Source organism: Mya arenaria, chromosome 4, assembly GCF_026914265.1.
Source record: "Mya arenaria isolate MELC-2E11 chromosome 4, ASM2691426v1".
Lineage (NCBI taxonomy): Eukaryota > Metazoa > Mollusca > Bivalvia > Myida > Myidae > Mya > Mya arenaria.
Genome location: NC_069125.1, coordinates 68,876,859 through 68,893,045, shown reverse-complemented (window position 1 = coordinate 68,893,045; position 16,187 = coordinate 68,876,859). Strand labels below are relative to the sequence as shown.

The window sequence follows — 16,187 nt, the reverse complement described above, 5'->3', positions numbered from 1 at the left end:
GTGATCTGTTCCGGGCCTAATTAATCAAGGTTCATTTGGCATTCAAAGCAACACACTCACTTCTCAACGTATTAGCACAAGTAAGCTTCAAATATACTCGCATACTTTGAGGAGATGAAAGTGCCTATGTTCCTAATATTTAAAAAAAAAGAGACAAACATGTTTTTTTTTAATAAATTTATTTCGTTGATGAACTTGATCATCTAAAATACTTAAGCATATAATAACATCAACAGACTGAACAAAATTTCTTAATCGTTTAACGCCCTGCATTAAACACGTAAATACAACAACAATGCTGATTTCAAATAAATAAATAAATAAATAAATAAATAAAGCACACTGAAATGGCGCGCGGATATATGTCATTTCCTTTCAGCGAAATAAACGCAATAAATAACAAAACATTCGTTGTTCGCAAATCACAAAACGCATGTATACAAACTATTGAAAATAAAGTCCTTATGAAGTATTGAATAAATTATGGAGCGATAAGAAGTTATTCGCAAACTTTACATCCTGGTTCGTCAATAAGAAAGTTATGCCGGAAATGAACAGGATGTTCAAATATTGATCTGATATCGGTGAAAAACAAGGATGGAAATATGTATGATAACTACGATGTTTTTTGCAAAAACACACAAAAAAAAAAAAAAAAAAAAAAAAAAAAAAACATTGCACACTTAAATGAGACATTAGTAAATAACACAGGAAATGCATATAAACGTTAACATGTAAAATAAAATAAAATGCTGAAGTAAATGTATATTGATCCACACAACTATATGACTAGAAATGCGACGGATAAAACTATACAGACACTGATTTGTCATCACTTTAAAACGTATATGTCCTCTTAATATCCTTATTTGAAGGACAGAAGACTTATGTACGATCATTTGGCGACACTACCGTAATGGTTATTCAGACGTACCTCTACTTTTCATCGAAAGAATTTGGAAAAATATATGGTAACTCTGCGAATGTTTTATAAGACAGTTGATTGAAATTGAGCATCTATTTAAATATAAGCAAAATTTCTTAAAGAACATTTTTTTTAAAAGAACCAAAAAATTTATTCTAGGACAAAAAATTCAAATACATTTACATTAATTCGATATGATCATAATAAAATGAATTGCAGCGATCTTAATGCATATCAATTGCTTTATATAAAAAAGGAAAATGAGCTGAAATTTATATGCTTTAAATCAGCCATGGTATAATGTTCCTTTGAACGTATCTAAACGTTAACAAATCACGTACACAGGTCAGCCCTATATGTGTTAAAATAAAAGCATTCTAGTTTAAAATAAATTTAAAATCTCAGTCTCTAATTCCTAATAAAAAGCTCAACAAATAATGTAAACGGTAAGAAATATGTATATCACAAGGCAGATAATAAGCTTTTACAGCAGTTCATAAATGAGTATCCTTATAAAGCGAACACAAGTTGATGTCTTATGCAGTCATATTGCCTTTGTTACGAGGGCATGCTGCATGTGCATCCAACCGGAACGGGCTCCAAATCACGAATATAGCGGTAATATTCACTAACTTTCGTGTGGCACACTCTCCGTATGACAGGTATGTAGTTGATGACTGGCTCACATCTTGATGCCTTTATTCCTTCAAACAGTGGGTAACTTCTGCATCTAGTGCAAGAACAGCTTGCTTTTGCAATGTATGCAGGCTCCCGATTTTCATCATAATCCAGAACAAAATAGTGCGGACAAGCCCTCTTCATGCTTCTAGCCGCCTTTTGGCACTTCGATTCTCCTACCAACTTTGTTATGAAGTTAATACCATCGTCTCTGTAATTCGTCTTCTTTTTAGAAATCTCCAATTCGTCCATTACATTCTGTCGATATTCAGGTATAGCGTTGAATGTAGGACGTCCTAACAAATAATCTCTGAAGATCTGCTTTGAAATTTTACTTTTCAATTCTTTTTCGTTGGACGGAACTTTACACCCGTGTCTATTACTTCCGTAAACAGCAGCCACTGCAGCAGCGACAACCACCTGTAAGACAGAAATAACTAGTTTGGTATTTTGCCATCAATGAAATCAATAAAGTAAGTTGGTTCCAGTATTAATTTAACGTCTACCAAAATAATTTCGACAAATTACAAACACATACTTACTTACCAAAATTGAAAATTGCATTATGGTAAATTGTAAGATTTGAAATAAGTAAAAGTTCTTGTAATATCATTTGCTGGATACCTTTGTAATAAAACAGTCAGTTTAAGAAACCTCTATTATATAGAGCATTGCATTGCAAATGATGTGTATGTGTTAGAAAGGTGCTTTCCTCTTCCACCACTTCCGACCCAAACATGTTCATCTTGGGGAACTTGACTGGCAGAAAATAACCTCCTTCTAAACTTCATAACGGTCCGCCTTCGGCTATTGGCGAAGCCCGTGATAACTAAATAAATAAATACCATATCAGCTGGAGGGCAAGCTGTGATTAAACACTTACAATTGCTTTAGATTGAGTTTGCTATTGGAGAAAAGATATTGCTTTATCTCTGTCAAATCGTTTTCATACAAGGAAGCATAGATGTTTAATCTGTTATGATATTGAAACGGGGATCAATTATAATTATATCTAATATAATCAGTCTTTTGCTCACTAACAGCAAATTAACACCATATAAGTAGATTATAATCTAACAGTAATACTAATCGAATATTCAAGGTTGCATGTAATGAATTAAACTTTACAATAAAAGTACATAAAAGTTACATTACATTACATAACATTACATCATCGGGATAAAAATAAATTGCGCCATAAACAGGGCATTTCCAAATACCGTGAAGAGTAGTCTGTCCGGTAATGGTCAATATTTACCATCTGCATAAATAAACAAAAATGATACTGCAAAGTGCTCGAATGCAATACTGAACTTCCTATATGATATGTAAATTACTTGAAATTAAGTTGAAATATTCAAAGACAGTTAATAAAAAGTGCAGACAAACGCATACAAAGCATATGTGCACCATTGGACATGAAAAGGAACTGCAAACGAATCATAAACTATGTACTTGATATACTGTAATTTTGTAATTGCATGTTTACATCATGGACGATTGATTTTCAGAAATCCAAAACGTTTATCCAAAGAAAGAAAATAGAAGTCTCGGTTTGATTGAGACTGCATTGACCTCAGTTGTAGCTGCAACACTGCCAACGCCCCCCCCCCCCCAGCACCGGCTTAAGATATACTAGTATATGTATTCTATTCCCAAGAAACAAATCTTTGTTCTTCTTCTGGAAATCACGATGTCTTATAAAATGGTTCCAAAGTACCGGGAAATAAGTCACTAATCTGTCAACTACTTTATGCACACATGTGATTATATAAGCGAGAAAGAATCCGTGCTTGAGGACAAGTCAATTAATGTTTACTCAAACAAACTAATATAACTGCTCAAGTTCAACACGTTTTGAAAACGAAACAAATCATGTTGTCAACGTGACCTCTATGAGGAACTCCCTAAAAATAAGAAAAAAATGAGAGCAACGTCACTGTGTGTGTTTATTGTGTTCGCATGCAGCAACATAGCCGCTTTACCCAACATCACGTTCGATTTATTTGTTATAAGTCATTTAACAACTTAGTTGAACTGCCCTTGTACGCAAACAATGAATTCAATTGCAAGTGAACATTGAAACAAAGTTGATTTACATCTTGTACACAGCAATAAAGTTATACATTTGTCATACAAAAGACAAAAACAACATCATGATGCCCTTTTGTGTTGAACTAGTTGTACTGTCAAAAATGTTCCTGGTAAAACCTTTTTTGTATGCGGTTTATTCTTTTGATCAAATAATGCTATACGAATTTAAAGAAATTAAGAATTTATATTAATATGAGTAATAACAAAATTTATTAAACAGCTGTGTTTGTAACAAATTGTGCATACTAGTATATGGTTGTGTTACTTTAGTTTCGCTTATACACATGTTTGGATATGTACTAAAACAAGATTTCATTCCAAGCGATTTCCATCGTGTTTCTGCTGGTGGTAACCCTGAAATATGGATAGACATGTTGTACATATACAACAAACATAACATCGACTAGAAGGCGACTTTTGACCTAAATGGTTTTCAATATCTTACAACATTATCGGATAACGCCCGAAGTTGGCGCTGCTTTGACCATTCAAATTAAACACTCTGGACTCTACGGATAGACATGTTGTATCTCTATAACATACGTAACAACCAGTAGAAGGCGACTTTTGCCCAAAATGGTCAATCAAACCAACAATTCGCTGCCGTGGAGTTGCCACCGGGTCTACCCTCTACACCGAGACATTAAAACGCAATATTTACAAATTTAATTTAATGCACTGAGTATGATTTTTCAGGCCAAGAATTTACGGAGCTGAATAATACTTCGTTTATTAAAAATCATGTTTCGAGTTTTGCGTTTTTAATGTAACTCAGGGTATATATTTAGTAAATATCTTTAAAACGTTTTGCATTAAAAACAATTATTAGATATGTTTTGACGATACTTCGGAAACAATAGAGTCATTGGACTGTTACATGAATTTCAAAAGCTCAAAATTCACCTTTTATTTGTACCGGCATGGGAAAACCCAGTTATGTCAATTCCGGGCTAGATATCCATTAACGATTACAACATTGGTGCTATTTCAATCCATATTGAACTTATACGAAATATTCCATTAGAAAATGTGTTTTTGTTGAGGTAATGCATTTAAAAACTTCCGCTTCCCATATCTGAAATGTTCCAGTGCCATTAAGACTATCATATGATTTACAACACATTAAATGAGCTATGGTTTGTCTGCGATTAAAATATTTAATAGCCTCATGAATTGCTTGTACCCTTTCGAAGTCTATCGGCTGGAAAATCTCAACAGCAATTCAAAACCTGTGTCAAATGCGTATGTGCAGCTTTATCAGAGTCCAAATCTACTGCATGCTAAGACTGTTAAAATGCATAACTGTCGTGTTATAGTGAACTGTTCTTAATCGGGGTTGAAAAAGGCCACCAACGAAGCTGAATTAGATTGTTTCTAATGAATAATTGCCTTTAAACTGGTATTGTGGAAAATAACCGGCCAAACGAACGTATTTGTGCAGTACTGGTCGTCGTCGAACAACTTTTGCAGGTTTTAATATGTGCGTAACACGAAAGCGACGGTGGTTGAAACGTTATCATATAACGTAAGTGTTCTCTTTTGACAAACACGTTCCAAGAAAAAAGACTAATTAGACCGATGCGGCTTTAATATTGCTCGTTTGAATTCCGACCAATTTCTTTTATCAATTTAACATACGTCAACGATACAACAACGCAAATGAGGACAGTCGCTTACATTACAAAATAACGACCTCCCCTCAATATTTGGATAATAGATACTGTGTTCGACCATGAAATATATAAGGGAAGAAGATCAATCAAAATATTCACCAAAGACTAAAACGTTTTATGACAATTTAATTACTAACTTGTTCCTTTCCTTAATTTTCGAAATTGTTAGCTTAATTGCTATCATTAATAATAGTATTATAAAACTCATATTCAGTGAAGAATCATATCTGATCCAGTCACATTACCGGGATTTTGTGACAGCTATTTCGTCAATTGGGAGATTGTATAGACAAGGTCAGTGGAAGTACGTTTGCGAAACTTACAAATAAAAACATTTTTTATTGGCACTGATGACACTGGGCATTCCTATAAATACCAATTTGGTAAGCTTTCGTATAAGTTTAATTCAACTGATCATTTAAGCTGATTTCTTATCGTGAAATGGATATAACTGTATTGCTGGTAAATATTTTGTATTCTGTTATATATATTTTTTTTCTAACTTTATCAAGTGATATTATTACGATATACATTATTAATAGTGTGTCTGATATGTTTTAAACCTTTAAAAAGAGAGTAGTTTAATAAGAAATAAATAAATACACCTTTTTTAAGGCAAGTAATAATATTCCGTCAATGTTTTCCAGGTTGTAGGAATATCACTTCCATTAGCGACATCTTCCTACCATCTTAGTGTGGAAGCTGCATTAGCGCGGATACATCAGCAAAATGAAAGACGACCCACCAGCAAAGAAACTATCCATTCAGTATTAGAACAGTCACATGACATTGAAGATAACTGCAAGGAACCAGCAGATGTGATGGCCATAATGTCGGAGCTTATTCTCAAAATGTATTCAGACGCCGTAAACCCATTGTTCAACGCAACGTTTCCAATTCTTGACCGCGATGTTGTCTCGAATTTACAACCAGACAATCCCGATATTGATTCAATCAAACGTTTGTGCATTAATGGCCTCTTTACCGCTCAAAAGATGCGCAATAGACTGAAATACGCTGATAAAATTGGGTCACGGGACATATCTCCGAGACAGAGCGAAATTGCCTTCTGTCCGTGGGTGTACAAGCGGAATCACAACATAAACAGGTTCCCCGTGGATATGTTTGAGGCTCAGTGCATGTGTGACCAATGTGTTAGCCGTGTGCCGGTCAAAAGACAGAAAGATGATGATCGTAGAAATGAGCAAACAACCACAGGACACTGTAAACCGAGTTTTGCCCCCACTGTTGTTATAAGAAAGAAGTGTGATGATCAAAGTGGCGAATTTATGTATGACCTTGACACTGAAAATATTGCAACGAGTTGCTCATGTGTATACACCGATAAGGAATAATGGATGCAGAATATTTTGTATTAATAGCTTCGTTTAGTTTACAGATTAATAAGATAAGCTGAAAAATGAATTAATTCCTTTTGTTATGTCAAAGCAATGGAAAATTGTCATTGAAATTACGACCAACCGATATGCCTTTGGTGCTATTGAAATAATAACGTAGGAAGGTATTGTAATAGTTCAGAAATCTAAAAAATTGTGCCGTTATTTGTGTACTGTAATCAATTGCTTTCTTAAGAAATGTGCGATTCCTAGCTTATTGTAATAGTTGAAATCTCAAGAACTCTACAGTTCAAAGTTGACAATCTCAAGATTTTTGCAGTGTCTAGCTTATTGTAATAATTGAAATTCTAAAGGATTGTACATTATTTATCTTATTGTTATAGTTGACATTCTAAAGAAATGTGCCGTTCCTATCTTATTGTTATAGTTGACATTCTAAAGAAATGTGCAGTTCCTATCTTATTGTAATAGTTGACATTCTAAAGAAATGTGCAGTTCCTATCTTATTGTAATAGTTGACATTCTAAAGAAATGTGCAGTTCCTAGCCTATTGTTACAGTTGACATTCTAAAGAAATGTGCAGTTCCTAGCTTATTGTTATAGTTGACATTCTAAAGAAATGTGCAGTTCCTATCTTATTGTTATAGTTGACATTCTAAAGAAATGTGCAGTTCCTATCTTATTGTTATAGTTGACATTCTAAAGAAATGTGCAGTTCCTAGCCTATTGTTATAGTTGACATTGTAAAGAAATGTGCAGTTCCTATCTTATTGTTATAGTTGACATTGTAAAGAAATGTGCAGTTCCTATCTTATTGTTATAGTTGACATTGTAAAGAAATGTGCAGTTCCTATCTTATTGTAATAGTTGACATTGTAAAGAAATGTGCAGTTCCTATCTTATTGTTATAGTTGACATTGTAAAGAAATGTGCAGTTCCTATCTTATTGTTATAGTTGACATTCTAAAGAAATGTGCAGTTCCTATCTTATTGTTATAGTTGACATTCTAAAGAAATGTGCAGTTCCTAGCCTATTGTTATAGTTGACATTCTAAAGAAATGTGCAGTTCCTAGCCTATTGTTATAGTTGACATTCTCAAAAAATGTGCAGTTCCTAGCTTATTGTTATAGTTGAAATTCTAAAGAAATGTACACTTCCTAGCCTATTGTTATAGTTGACATTGTAAAGAAATGTACAGTTCCTAGCCTATTGTTATAGTTGACATTCTAAAGAAATGTACAGTTCCTAGCCTATTGTTATAGTTGACATTGTAAAGAAATGTGCAGTTCCTAGCTTATTGTTATAGTTGACATTCTAAAGAAATGTGCAGTTCCTATCTTATTGTTATAGTTGACATTCTAAAGAAATATGCAGTTCCTATCTTATTGTTATAGTTGACATTCTAAAGAAATATGCAGTTCCTAGCCTATTGTTATAGTTGACATTCTAAAGAAATGTGCAGTTCCTAGCCTATTGTTATAGTTGACATTCTAAAGAAATGTTGACATTCTAAAGAAATGTGCAGTTCCTAGCCTATTGTTATAGTTGACATTCTAAAGAAATGTGCAGTTCCTAGCCTATTGTTATAGTTGACATTCTAAAGAAATGTGCAGTTCCTAGCCTATTGTTATAGTTGACATTCTAAAGAAATGTGCAGTTCCTAGCCTATCGTTATAGTTGACATTCTAAAGAAATGTGCAGTTCCTAGCCTATCGTTATAGTTGACATTCTAAAGAAATGTGCAGTTCCTAGCCTATCGTTATAGTTGACATTCTAAAGAAATGTGCAGTTCCTAGCTTATTGTAATAGTTGTCATTCTAAAGAAATGTGCAGTTCCTAGTTTATTGTAATAGTTGTCATTCTAAAGAAGTGTGCGGTTTCTTGTTTATTGTTTTAGTTGACAATCTCAAGAATTCAGCATTTTACACTGATATACAATTTAAGAAAATTCATTTATGAGAAATATTTAAGTTATTAAGTAATTAATGCATTTCCATTCGTACATTTCAATCCCAATCCTATATAAGGTTATCAACACATTTTGTCGCATAGTTCACCTATTTACTAGCTCAAACATCAACAGTCACACTTTATGTATGCTTTTTCCGGTAACGATGCAAATGGTGTGTCATTAGCTTGATAAAGTATATTTTCCTCGTCTAGGTCTATGCCTTTTCTTAACAAAGTCTAAATGTTTAATTTCTGTTCATGTTGTATCTGCATTTGCATGTTGTATCAACCATCGCTTACAATCGTCCTAAAACAACACGTTTCGAGAATGGTGATAAGCCAGAGGGTAGATAGATATAAAAACAAACAAACACTGAAACCTTACATGAAACTAAAAGCTACTTCTTTCCCCATAGGCATGCGCGTATTGTCATTCAGACGGTTATCATTCCTGCACATAGCGTAATGTTTTACAGCAGTGACTTTACTATGGGAGCGTTCACTTGTGTCCGAAAGAGGTGATGTTCTGGAACATCTGGGTTCTGACCGAAATGGAGCATCAGTGTAGTTTATCGCACCATAAGAAAATAGATTCCATACGCGCTTTTTAAGCATAATAATTGTTCAGTCCTTGAACAAGTTTAATTCATAGTTCACTGCCAAAGCCTTTATAGTTTTGTGTTTATTTTTATTTTGAATAAACGTTCTGACTTTTCATACATCAATACTATCCGATCAGTGAGTTTATTACGCGATTCAATCGATGTGATAACATTAACTCGGTGCCTTGGTTAAAAATGAGATCAGCTTTAAATACTACCCGACTACATAGTTGTGAACACCTTGACTTAAAGGCCTGTGTGAAACATGAGGCCAGCTTTAAATACTACCCGACTACATAGTTGTGAACACCTTGACTTAAAGGCCTGTGTGAAACATGAGGCCAGCTTTAAATACTACCCGACTACATAGTTGTGAACAGCTTGACTTAAAGGCCTGTGTGAAACATGAGGTCAGCTTTAAATACTACCCGACTACATAGTTGTGAACACCTTGACTTAAAGGCCTGTGTGAAACATGAGGTCAGCTTTAAATACTACCCGACTACATAGTTGTGAACACCTTGACTTAAAGGCCAGTGTGAAACATGAGGTCAGCTTTAAAGACTACCCGACTACATAGTTGTGAACACCTTGACTTAAAGGCCTGTGTGAAACATGAGGTCAGCTTTAAATACTACCCGACTACATAGTTGTGAACACCTTGACTTAAAGACCTGTGTGAAACATGAGGTCAGCTTTAAATACTACCCGACTACATAGTTGTGAACACCTTGACTTAAAGGCCTGTGTGAAACATGAGGTCAGCTTTAAATACTACCCGACTACATAGTTGTGAACACCTTGACTTAAAGGCCTGTGTGAAACATGAGGTCAGCTTTAAATACTACCCGACTACATAGTTGTGAACACCTTGACTTAAAGGCCTGTGTGAAACATGAGGTCAGCTTTAAATACTACCCGACTACATAATTGTGAACATCTAGACTTAAAGGCCTGTGTGAAACATGAGGTCAGCTTTAGATAACTACCCGACTACATAGTTGTGAACACCTTGAATTAAAGGCCTATGTGAAACATGAGGTCAGCTTTGAATACTACCCGACTACATAGTTGTGAACACCTTGACTGAAAGGCCTGTGTGAAACATGAGGTCATTTTTAAATACTACCCGGCTACATAGTTGTGAACACCTTGACTTAAAGACCTGTGTGAAACATGAGGTCAGCTTTAAATACTACCCGACTACATAGTTGTGAACACCTTGACTTAAAGGCCTGTGTGAAACATGAGGTCAGCTTTAAATACTACCCGACTACATAGTTGTGAACACCTTGACTTAAAGGCCTGTGTGAAACATGAGGTCAGCTTTAAATACTACCCGACTACATAGTTGTGAACACCTTGACTTAAAGGCCAGTGTGAAACATGAGGTCAGCTTTAAAGACTACCCGACTACATAGTTGTGAACACCTTGACTTAAAGGCCAGTGTGAAACATGAGGTCAGCTTTAAATACTACCCGACTACATAGTTGTGAACACCTTGACTTAAAGGCCTGTGTGAAACATGAGGTCAGCTTTAAATACTACCCGACTACATAGTTGTGAACACCTTGACTTAAAGGCCTGTGTGAAACATGAGGTCAGCTTTAAATACTACCCGACTACATAGTTGTGAACACCTTGACTTCAAGACCTGTGTGAAACATGAGGTCAGCTTTAAATACTACCCGACTACATAGTTGTGAACACCTTGACTTAAAGGCCTGTGTGAAACATGAGGTCAGCTTTAAATACTACCCGACTACATAGTTGTGAACACCTTGACTTAAAGGCCAGTGTGAAACATGAGGTCAGCTTTAAATACTACCCGACTACATAGTTGTGAACACCTTGACTTAAAGACCTGTGTGAAACATGAGGTCAGCTTTAAATACTACCCGACTACATAGTTGTGAACACCTTGACTTAAAGGCCTGTGTGAAACATGAGGTCAGCTTTAAATACTACCCGACTACATAGTTGTGAACACCTTGACTTAAAGGCCTGTGTGAAACATGAGGTCGGCTTTAAATTACTTCCGACTCTATAGTCGTTACCATCTACGAACGTGTTGATAATGACATAAGAAATAAACGGTAAATGGCAAACGGAACATCAAAACCCACACAATGAAACATTGATACATAAGAAGTCATCACTATCAGAGATTCAGCATATGTATTATAATGGGTTCAACTAGTTCGAATTTCGGAACAGAGCAAACATACTGAAATGCATTCTTTGGGCGATAGCTGTTTAACCTCGACAGATTTGACTTAGATGTTAAGACAAATGACTTAGGTTTTTTGACCAAACAAATATTTAGTTTGATGAATAATGTAGAAAAAATAAATGAATAAATCGTTTTGATTGGTTTATAGTTAAGTCGGCGATCATACGAGGGGCACTAACACGACGAAATTTTGAAATAAAATTCTAAAATTCTTTAGATACTGAAATTTTATTGGATAGCTTTCTGTGAAATTCATGAAATGGTATATTTAAGTGCAAACTATTAAAATAGGTTTGAAACATGATGTTTTCAGTTATTACGCCCTATCCCCAAACATTCCGACACACCAGTCGCTTCGAGGACTTGAGGTATGAAAGGGGAAGTTGAACGGTCACAGGCTACTGTTTTCGTGATTGTTTTCACTTTTGCTAAGGTATTTCGCATGGCCTATTGTAACCGCAACAGACAGGCAAAACAAGGAAAACAATACATTGTAAAAGTGGCATAATTTCGAATTCAGTTCAAAAGCTTTAAATCATCAATCTCGACAGCGTCATCACAACTCAACAGTGCCATCACTAGAGCAATAGCGACACCACTTTAAATAAATGCATATTTCCTTTTTAAGAAGATTTTGATAGTTTTGGTTTGCACTTTCGTAAGAACTATATATCACAGTTCTATTTGCATGAGCCAGAATGTTCTTATGGTGTGTCTATGCACCGAAATGTTGTTAAAATACTGGCAAATCTCAAAATACACACAAGTCTGAATCGGGAGAAGAGCTTCTGGTGGCACAGTTCACACAATAATGAAACGAAGCCGTAGCCATCATGTAGTAAAAGTGTTCTTACACGGTACCACCGTCTCCGAATATGTCCTTCTAATAAAATGTCTTATGAAACATGAGTCATGCTCACGAGTGTTCAAATAAACAAAGCGCACAGATGCAACAGTTGACAGTTCATATTTTTTTGCGCCACCGATAAGTGGTGGAGCTTGCGTTTAGTAGGCGTGATCTGTGTATTTATTAATCGTAATGATTTTGTACATACAACTGTTATCTAGCTGTCGGATTTTTTTTTCCTGAGCATTTTGTGTCGGAAGTTTAACGTCGACATCGAACGCTATTTACCAAATATATACATCGTTTGAACTTGTTAACTTCATTTAACGCTGTATTCAATTTGGGTTGAAATATAAAACCTTAAGACCAATAGTATTTACTGCAGATGTTCGACAATTGATAGAATAATAACAGAAAAAGCGATGATAGATTTATAGATGGTATACAAAGTGAATGTGGGGTTCAAGCTGATGACAAAAGTTTGAATTTAAATTATTATCCAGTATACATGACAAATTTGTAATTCTTTATTTGGAGGTCTATATTAAATTTAAACGTTAAAGCTTCACAGCTATTCGAACGTTTAATTTACATTGACTCGAGGCCTGGGTGAAATATTATAGCAGCTGTAACTTACTACCCGACTCCATAGTGGTGATCATCTGGCCTCGAGGCCTGGGTGAAATATTATAGCAGCTTTAAATTATTACCCGTCTTCTTAGTGGTGAGTATTTTAGCTCAATGCCTGGGGAAAATATTATAGCAGCTTTACATTACTACCCGACTCCATAGTGGTGACCATTTTGGCCCGATGCCTGGCTGAAAATAGTAAAGCAGCAGTGGTGGCCATCATGACTTGAGGCCTGGGTGAAATATTATAGCAGCTTTGAATTATTTGGCGATCCCACAGTGGAGACCATATTGACTCGAGGTCTGGGTGAAATATTATAGCAGCTTTGAATTACTTGGCGACTCCATAGTGGTGGCCATCATGACTTGATGCAAGGGAGGAATATTATAACAGCTTTAAATTAATTGGCGACCCCATAGTGGTGACGATATTGACTCGAGGCCTGGGTGAAATATTATAGCAGCTTTAAATTACTTTTCAACTCCATAGTGGAGACCATATTGACTCGATGCCTGGCTGAAATATTATAGCAACTTTAAATTACTTGGCGACTCCATAGTGGTGATCATCTTGACTTGAGGCCTGGCTGAAATATTATAGCCGCTTTGAATTACTTGGCTCCTCCATAGTGGAGACCATATTGACTCGAGGCCTGGGTGAAATATTATAGCAGCTTTAAATTACTTGGCTCCTCCATAGTGATGACCATCTTGACTCGAGGGCTGGGTGAAATATTATAGCAGCTTTAAATTACTTGGCGACTCCATAGTGGTGACCATCTTGACTTGAGGGCTGGGTGAAATATTATAGCAGCTTTGAATTACTTGGCTCCTCCATAGTGATGACCATCTTGACTCGAGGCCTGGGTGAAATATTATAGCAGCTTTGAATTACTTGGCTCCTCCATAGTGATGACCATCTTGACTCGAGGCCTGGGTGAAATATTATAGCAGCTTTGAATTACTTGGCGACTCCATAGTGGTGATCATCTGGCCTCGAGGCCTGGGTGAAATATTATAGCAGCTTTGAATTACTTGGCGACTCCATAGTGGTGATCATCTGGCCTCGAGGCCTGGGTGAAATATTATAGCAGCTTTAAATTATTACCCGTCTTCTTAGTGGTGAGTATTTTAGCTCAATGCATGGGTGAAATATTATAGCAGCTTTACATTACTACCCGACTCCATAGTGGTGACCATTTTGGCCCGATGCCTGGCTGAAAATAGTAAAGCAGCAGTGGTGGCCATCTTGACTCGAGGCCTGGGTGAAATATTATAGCAGCTTTAAATTACTTGGCGACTCCATAGTGGTGGCCATCTTGACTCAAGGTCTGGGTGAAATATTATAGGAGCTTTGAATTACTTGGCGACTCCATAGTGGTGGCCATCTTGACTCAAGGTCTGGGTGAAATATTATAGGAGCTTTGAATTACTTGGCGACTCCATAGTGGTGGCCATCTTGACTCAAGGCCTGGGTGAAATATTATAGCAGCTTTTAATTACTTGGCGACTTCATAGTGGTGGCCATCATGACTCGAGGCCTGGTTGAAATATTATATCAGCTTTGAATGACTTGGCGATTTCATAGTGGTGACCATCTTGACTCGAGGCATGGGTGAATTATTATAGCAGTAACATTTCACCCAGGCCTCAAGTTATAATGGTCAACACTATGGAGAAGCCAAGTAATTTAGACAACTTTTTTATTTTTTGTCTTGGAACGAGCTAAACTTCAAAAGTCCATGGGGACAAATTATATAATACTGTTGACAAAAAATCAAATCGCAGATTTTTATATATAAGTTTACAAAAATGTAAGTAACGAATTAAGCCATAAAACGTTATTTTTTACGTTCTTTTTTCGAACGGAAGTATGAAAATCTACGATCTGTTTTTTTTTGTCAGCAATCTTATATCATTGGTTTGCAGATATTTACGCAAAAATGTGCTCTTTCCAAGACAAAAAGTAAAAAAAAGTTGTTAAAAAGGTCAATCTGTGATAGTGCAGCTTACCATTTTACTACCGACTCCATCTTGACTCAAGGCCTGGGTGAAACATGATATCAGCTTTAAATAACTACCCGACTACAGGTTGCGACCCTCTTGACTCGCATTCTCATTCATCAGTGGTTTGACATTAAAAAACAGATATAATAACGGAGAATATTTTTTTTTACTTACAATGAATGTCTGGTTCACTAATTCAAAATAATAATTTGTTTTACAGTCATGCTTTACTCCCGAATATGCCTATTAATGCACACTTCATTGGAGCGTGTTGGAGCGTGTCATAATTATCTTAAGTTTTATATATGGTATATGTATATACATTATACAAACCCTCAAAATAATCGGAAGAAGCCAGATTTAGATATGGGTTTTCAAACATATTGATTGGACATTTTCTTATTCCACCATTTATACATATCATGTTTCCTGCCATTTCCCAAATATTTCCGACGGCGTAACCATGGTTATTTAAAAGGGTGAGATTAACTTGTTGTCATAAACATTTCATTTATCGAACGAAATTCTCATTGAAATAATCATTAAACAAAACTATAAAATAATATGTGGTATGCTCTTTTGGTAAGTGTGCATAATTTCCCCCTAGTGATAGGTTTGAAAGGAATTATTTTCATTTTTAATATTTTAACTAACTTTGTAAAGAATACCTAATGACGACTTCTTAGCACGTTAACTTTTTTCTGATTTATTTTACAGGGATTTGTAGTTGGTTCGACCTTGCCAGTGGTCATATCAGATCCAACTACATGCAGAGATCCGGAGCATTCTCAGTTGCAAATCGCCATCGCTCTTTATGATCTCTTTGTCGGAGGGTCGGAAGCAGAATTCTCACAGTTCAAGATCCCTTGTTTTGAATCATGCCAGCAAAACAGTAATTGTATTTATAACGTATCTGATGTGAACATTGGTCGATTTGCCACGGGAGCTGAATCTAGGAACATGGAAGATATTGGCGTCACAGGTAACGAATGTAATATTCCGGAGTTCGGGGGAATTGTAACATCTCCTCATAATCATAACATGAATGCTAGATGCCCTTGGAATTATGAAATAGATTATGATGAATTCCGGATACCTAAACGGCTGACGAAGGCTGTGTGTGCATGTCGACATTGTCATAGAGGACGCTGTAGGCCTGTTTATACATACGAACCTGTATTAAGAAAA

The 16,187-nt window shown here is 35.7% G+C and overlaps 2 protein-coding genes across 2 annotated transcripts; one reads left to right on the top strand and one right to left on the bottom strand.

Annotated features, from left to right (window-relative positions):
- Nucleotides 1–170: 170 nt before the first annotated feature.
- Nucleotides 171–2,257, bottom strand: LOC128232710 (uncharacterized). The gene is made up of 2 exons (XM_052946418.1): nucleotides 2,150–2,257; nucleotides 171–2,023 (listed from the first exon to the last, which is right to left on the bottom strand). Exons 1-2 carry the CDS (start codon nucleotides 2,165–2,167, stop codon nucleotides 1,484–1,486), a joined length of 558 nt encoding a protein of 185 aa, XP_052802378.1. The 5' UTR covers nucleotides 2,168–2,257; the 3' UTR covers nucleotides 171–1,483.
- Nucleotides 2,258–5,720: 3,463 nt separating this feature from the next.
- LOC128232556 (uncharacterized) lies at nucleotides 5,721–6,795 on the top strand. The gene is made up of 2 exons (XM_052946192.1): nucleotides 5,721–5,832; nucleotides 6,018–6,795. The coding sequence occupies exons 1-2, from the start codon at nucleotides 5,812–5,814 to the stop codon at nucleotides 6,723–6,725; spliced, it is 729 nt and encodes a 242-aa protein (XP_052802152.1). The 5' UTR covers nucleotides 5,721–5,811; the 3' UTR covers nucleotides 6,726–6,795.
- Nucleotides 6,796–16,187: the final 9,392 nt, after the last annotated feature.

Excerpts from the sequence above, each read along its gene's own strand:
- LOC128232556 (XM_052946192.1), top strand. The coding sequence starts at position 5,812 with ATGGATATAACTGTATTGCTG. Across the intron at positions 5,833-6,017 it reads TGGATATAACTGTATTGCTG|GTTGTAGGAATATCACTTCC; the intron begins GTAAATATTTTG and ends AATGTTTTCCAG.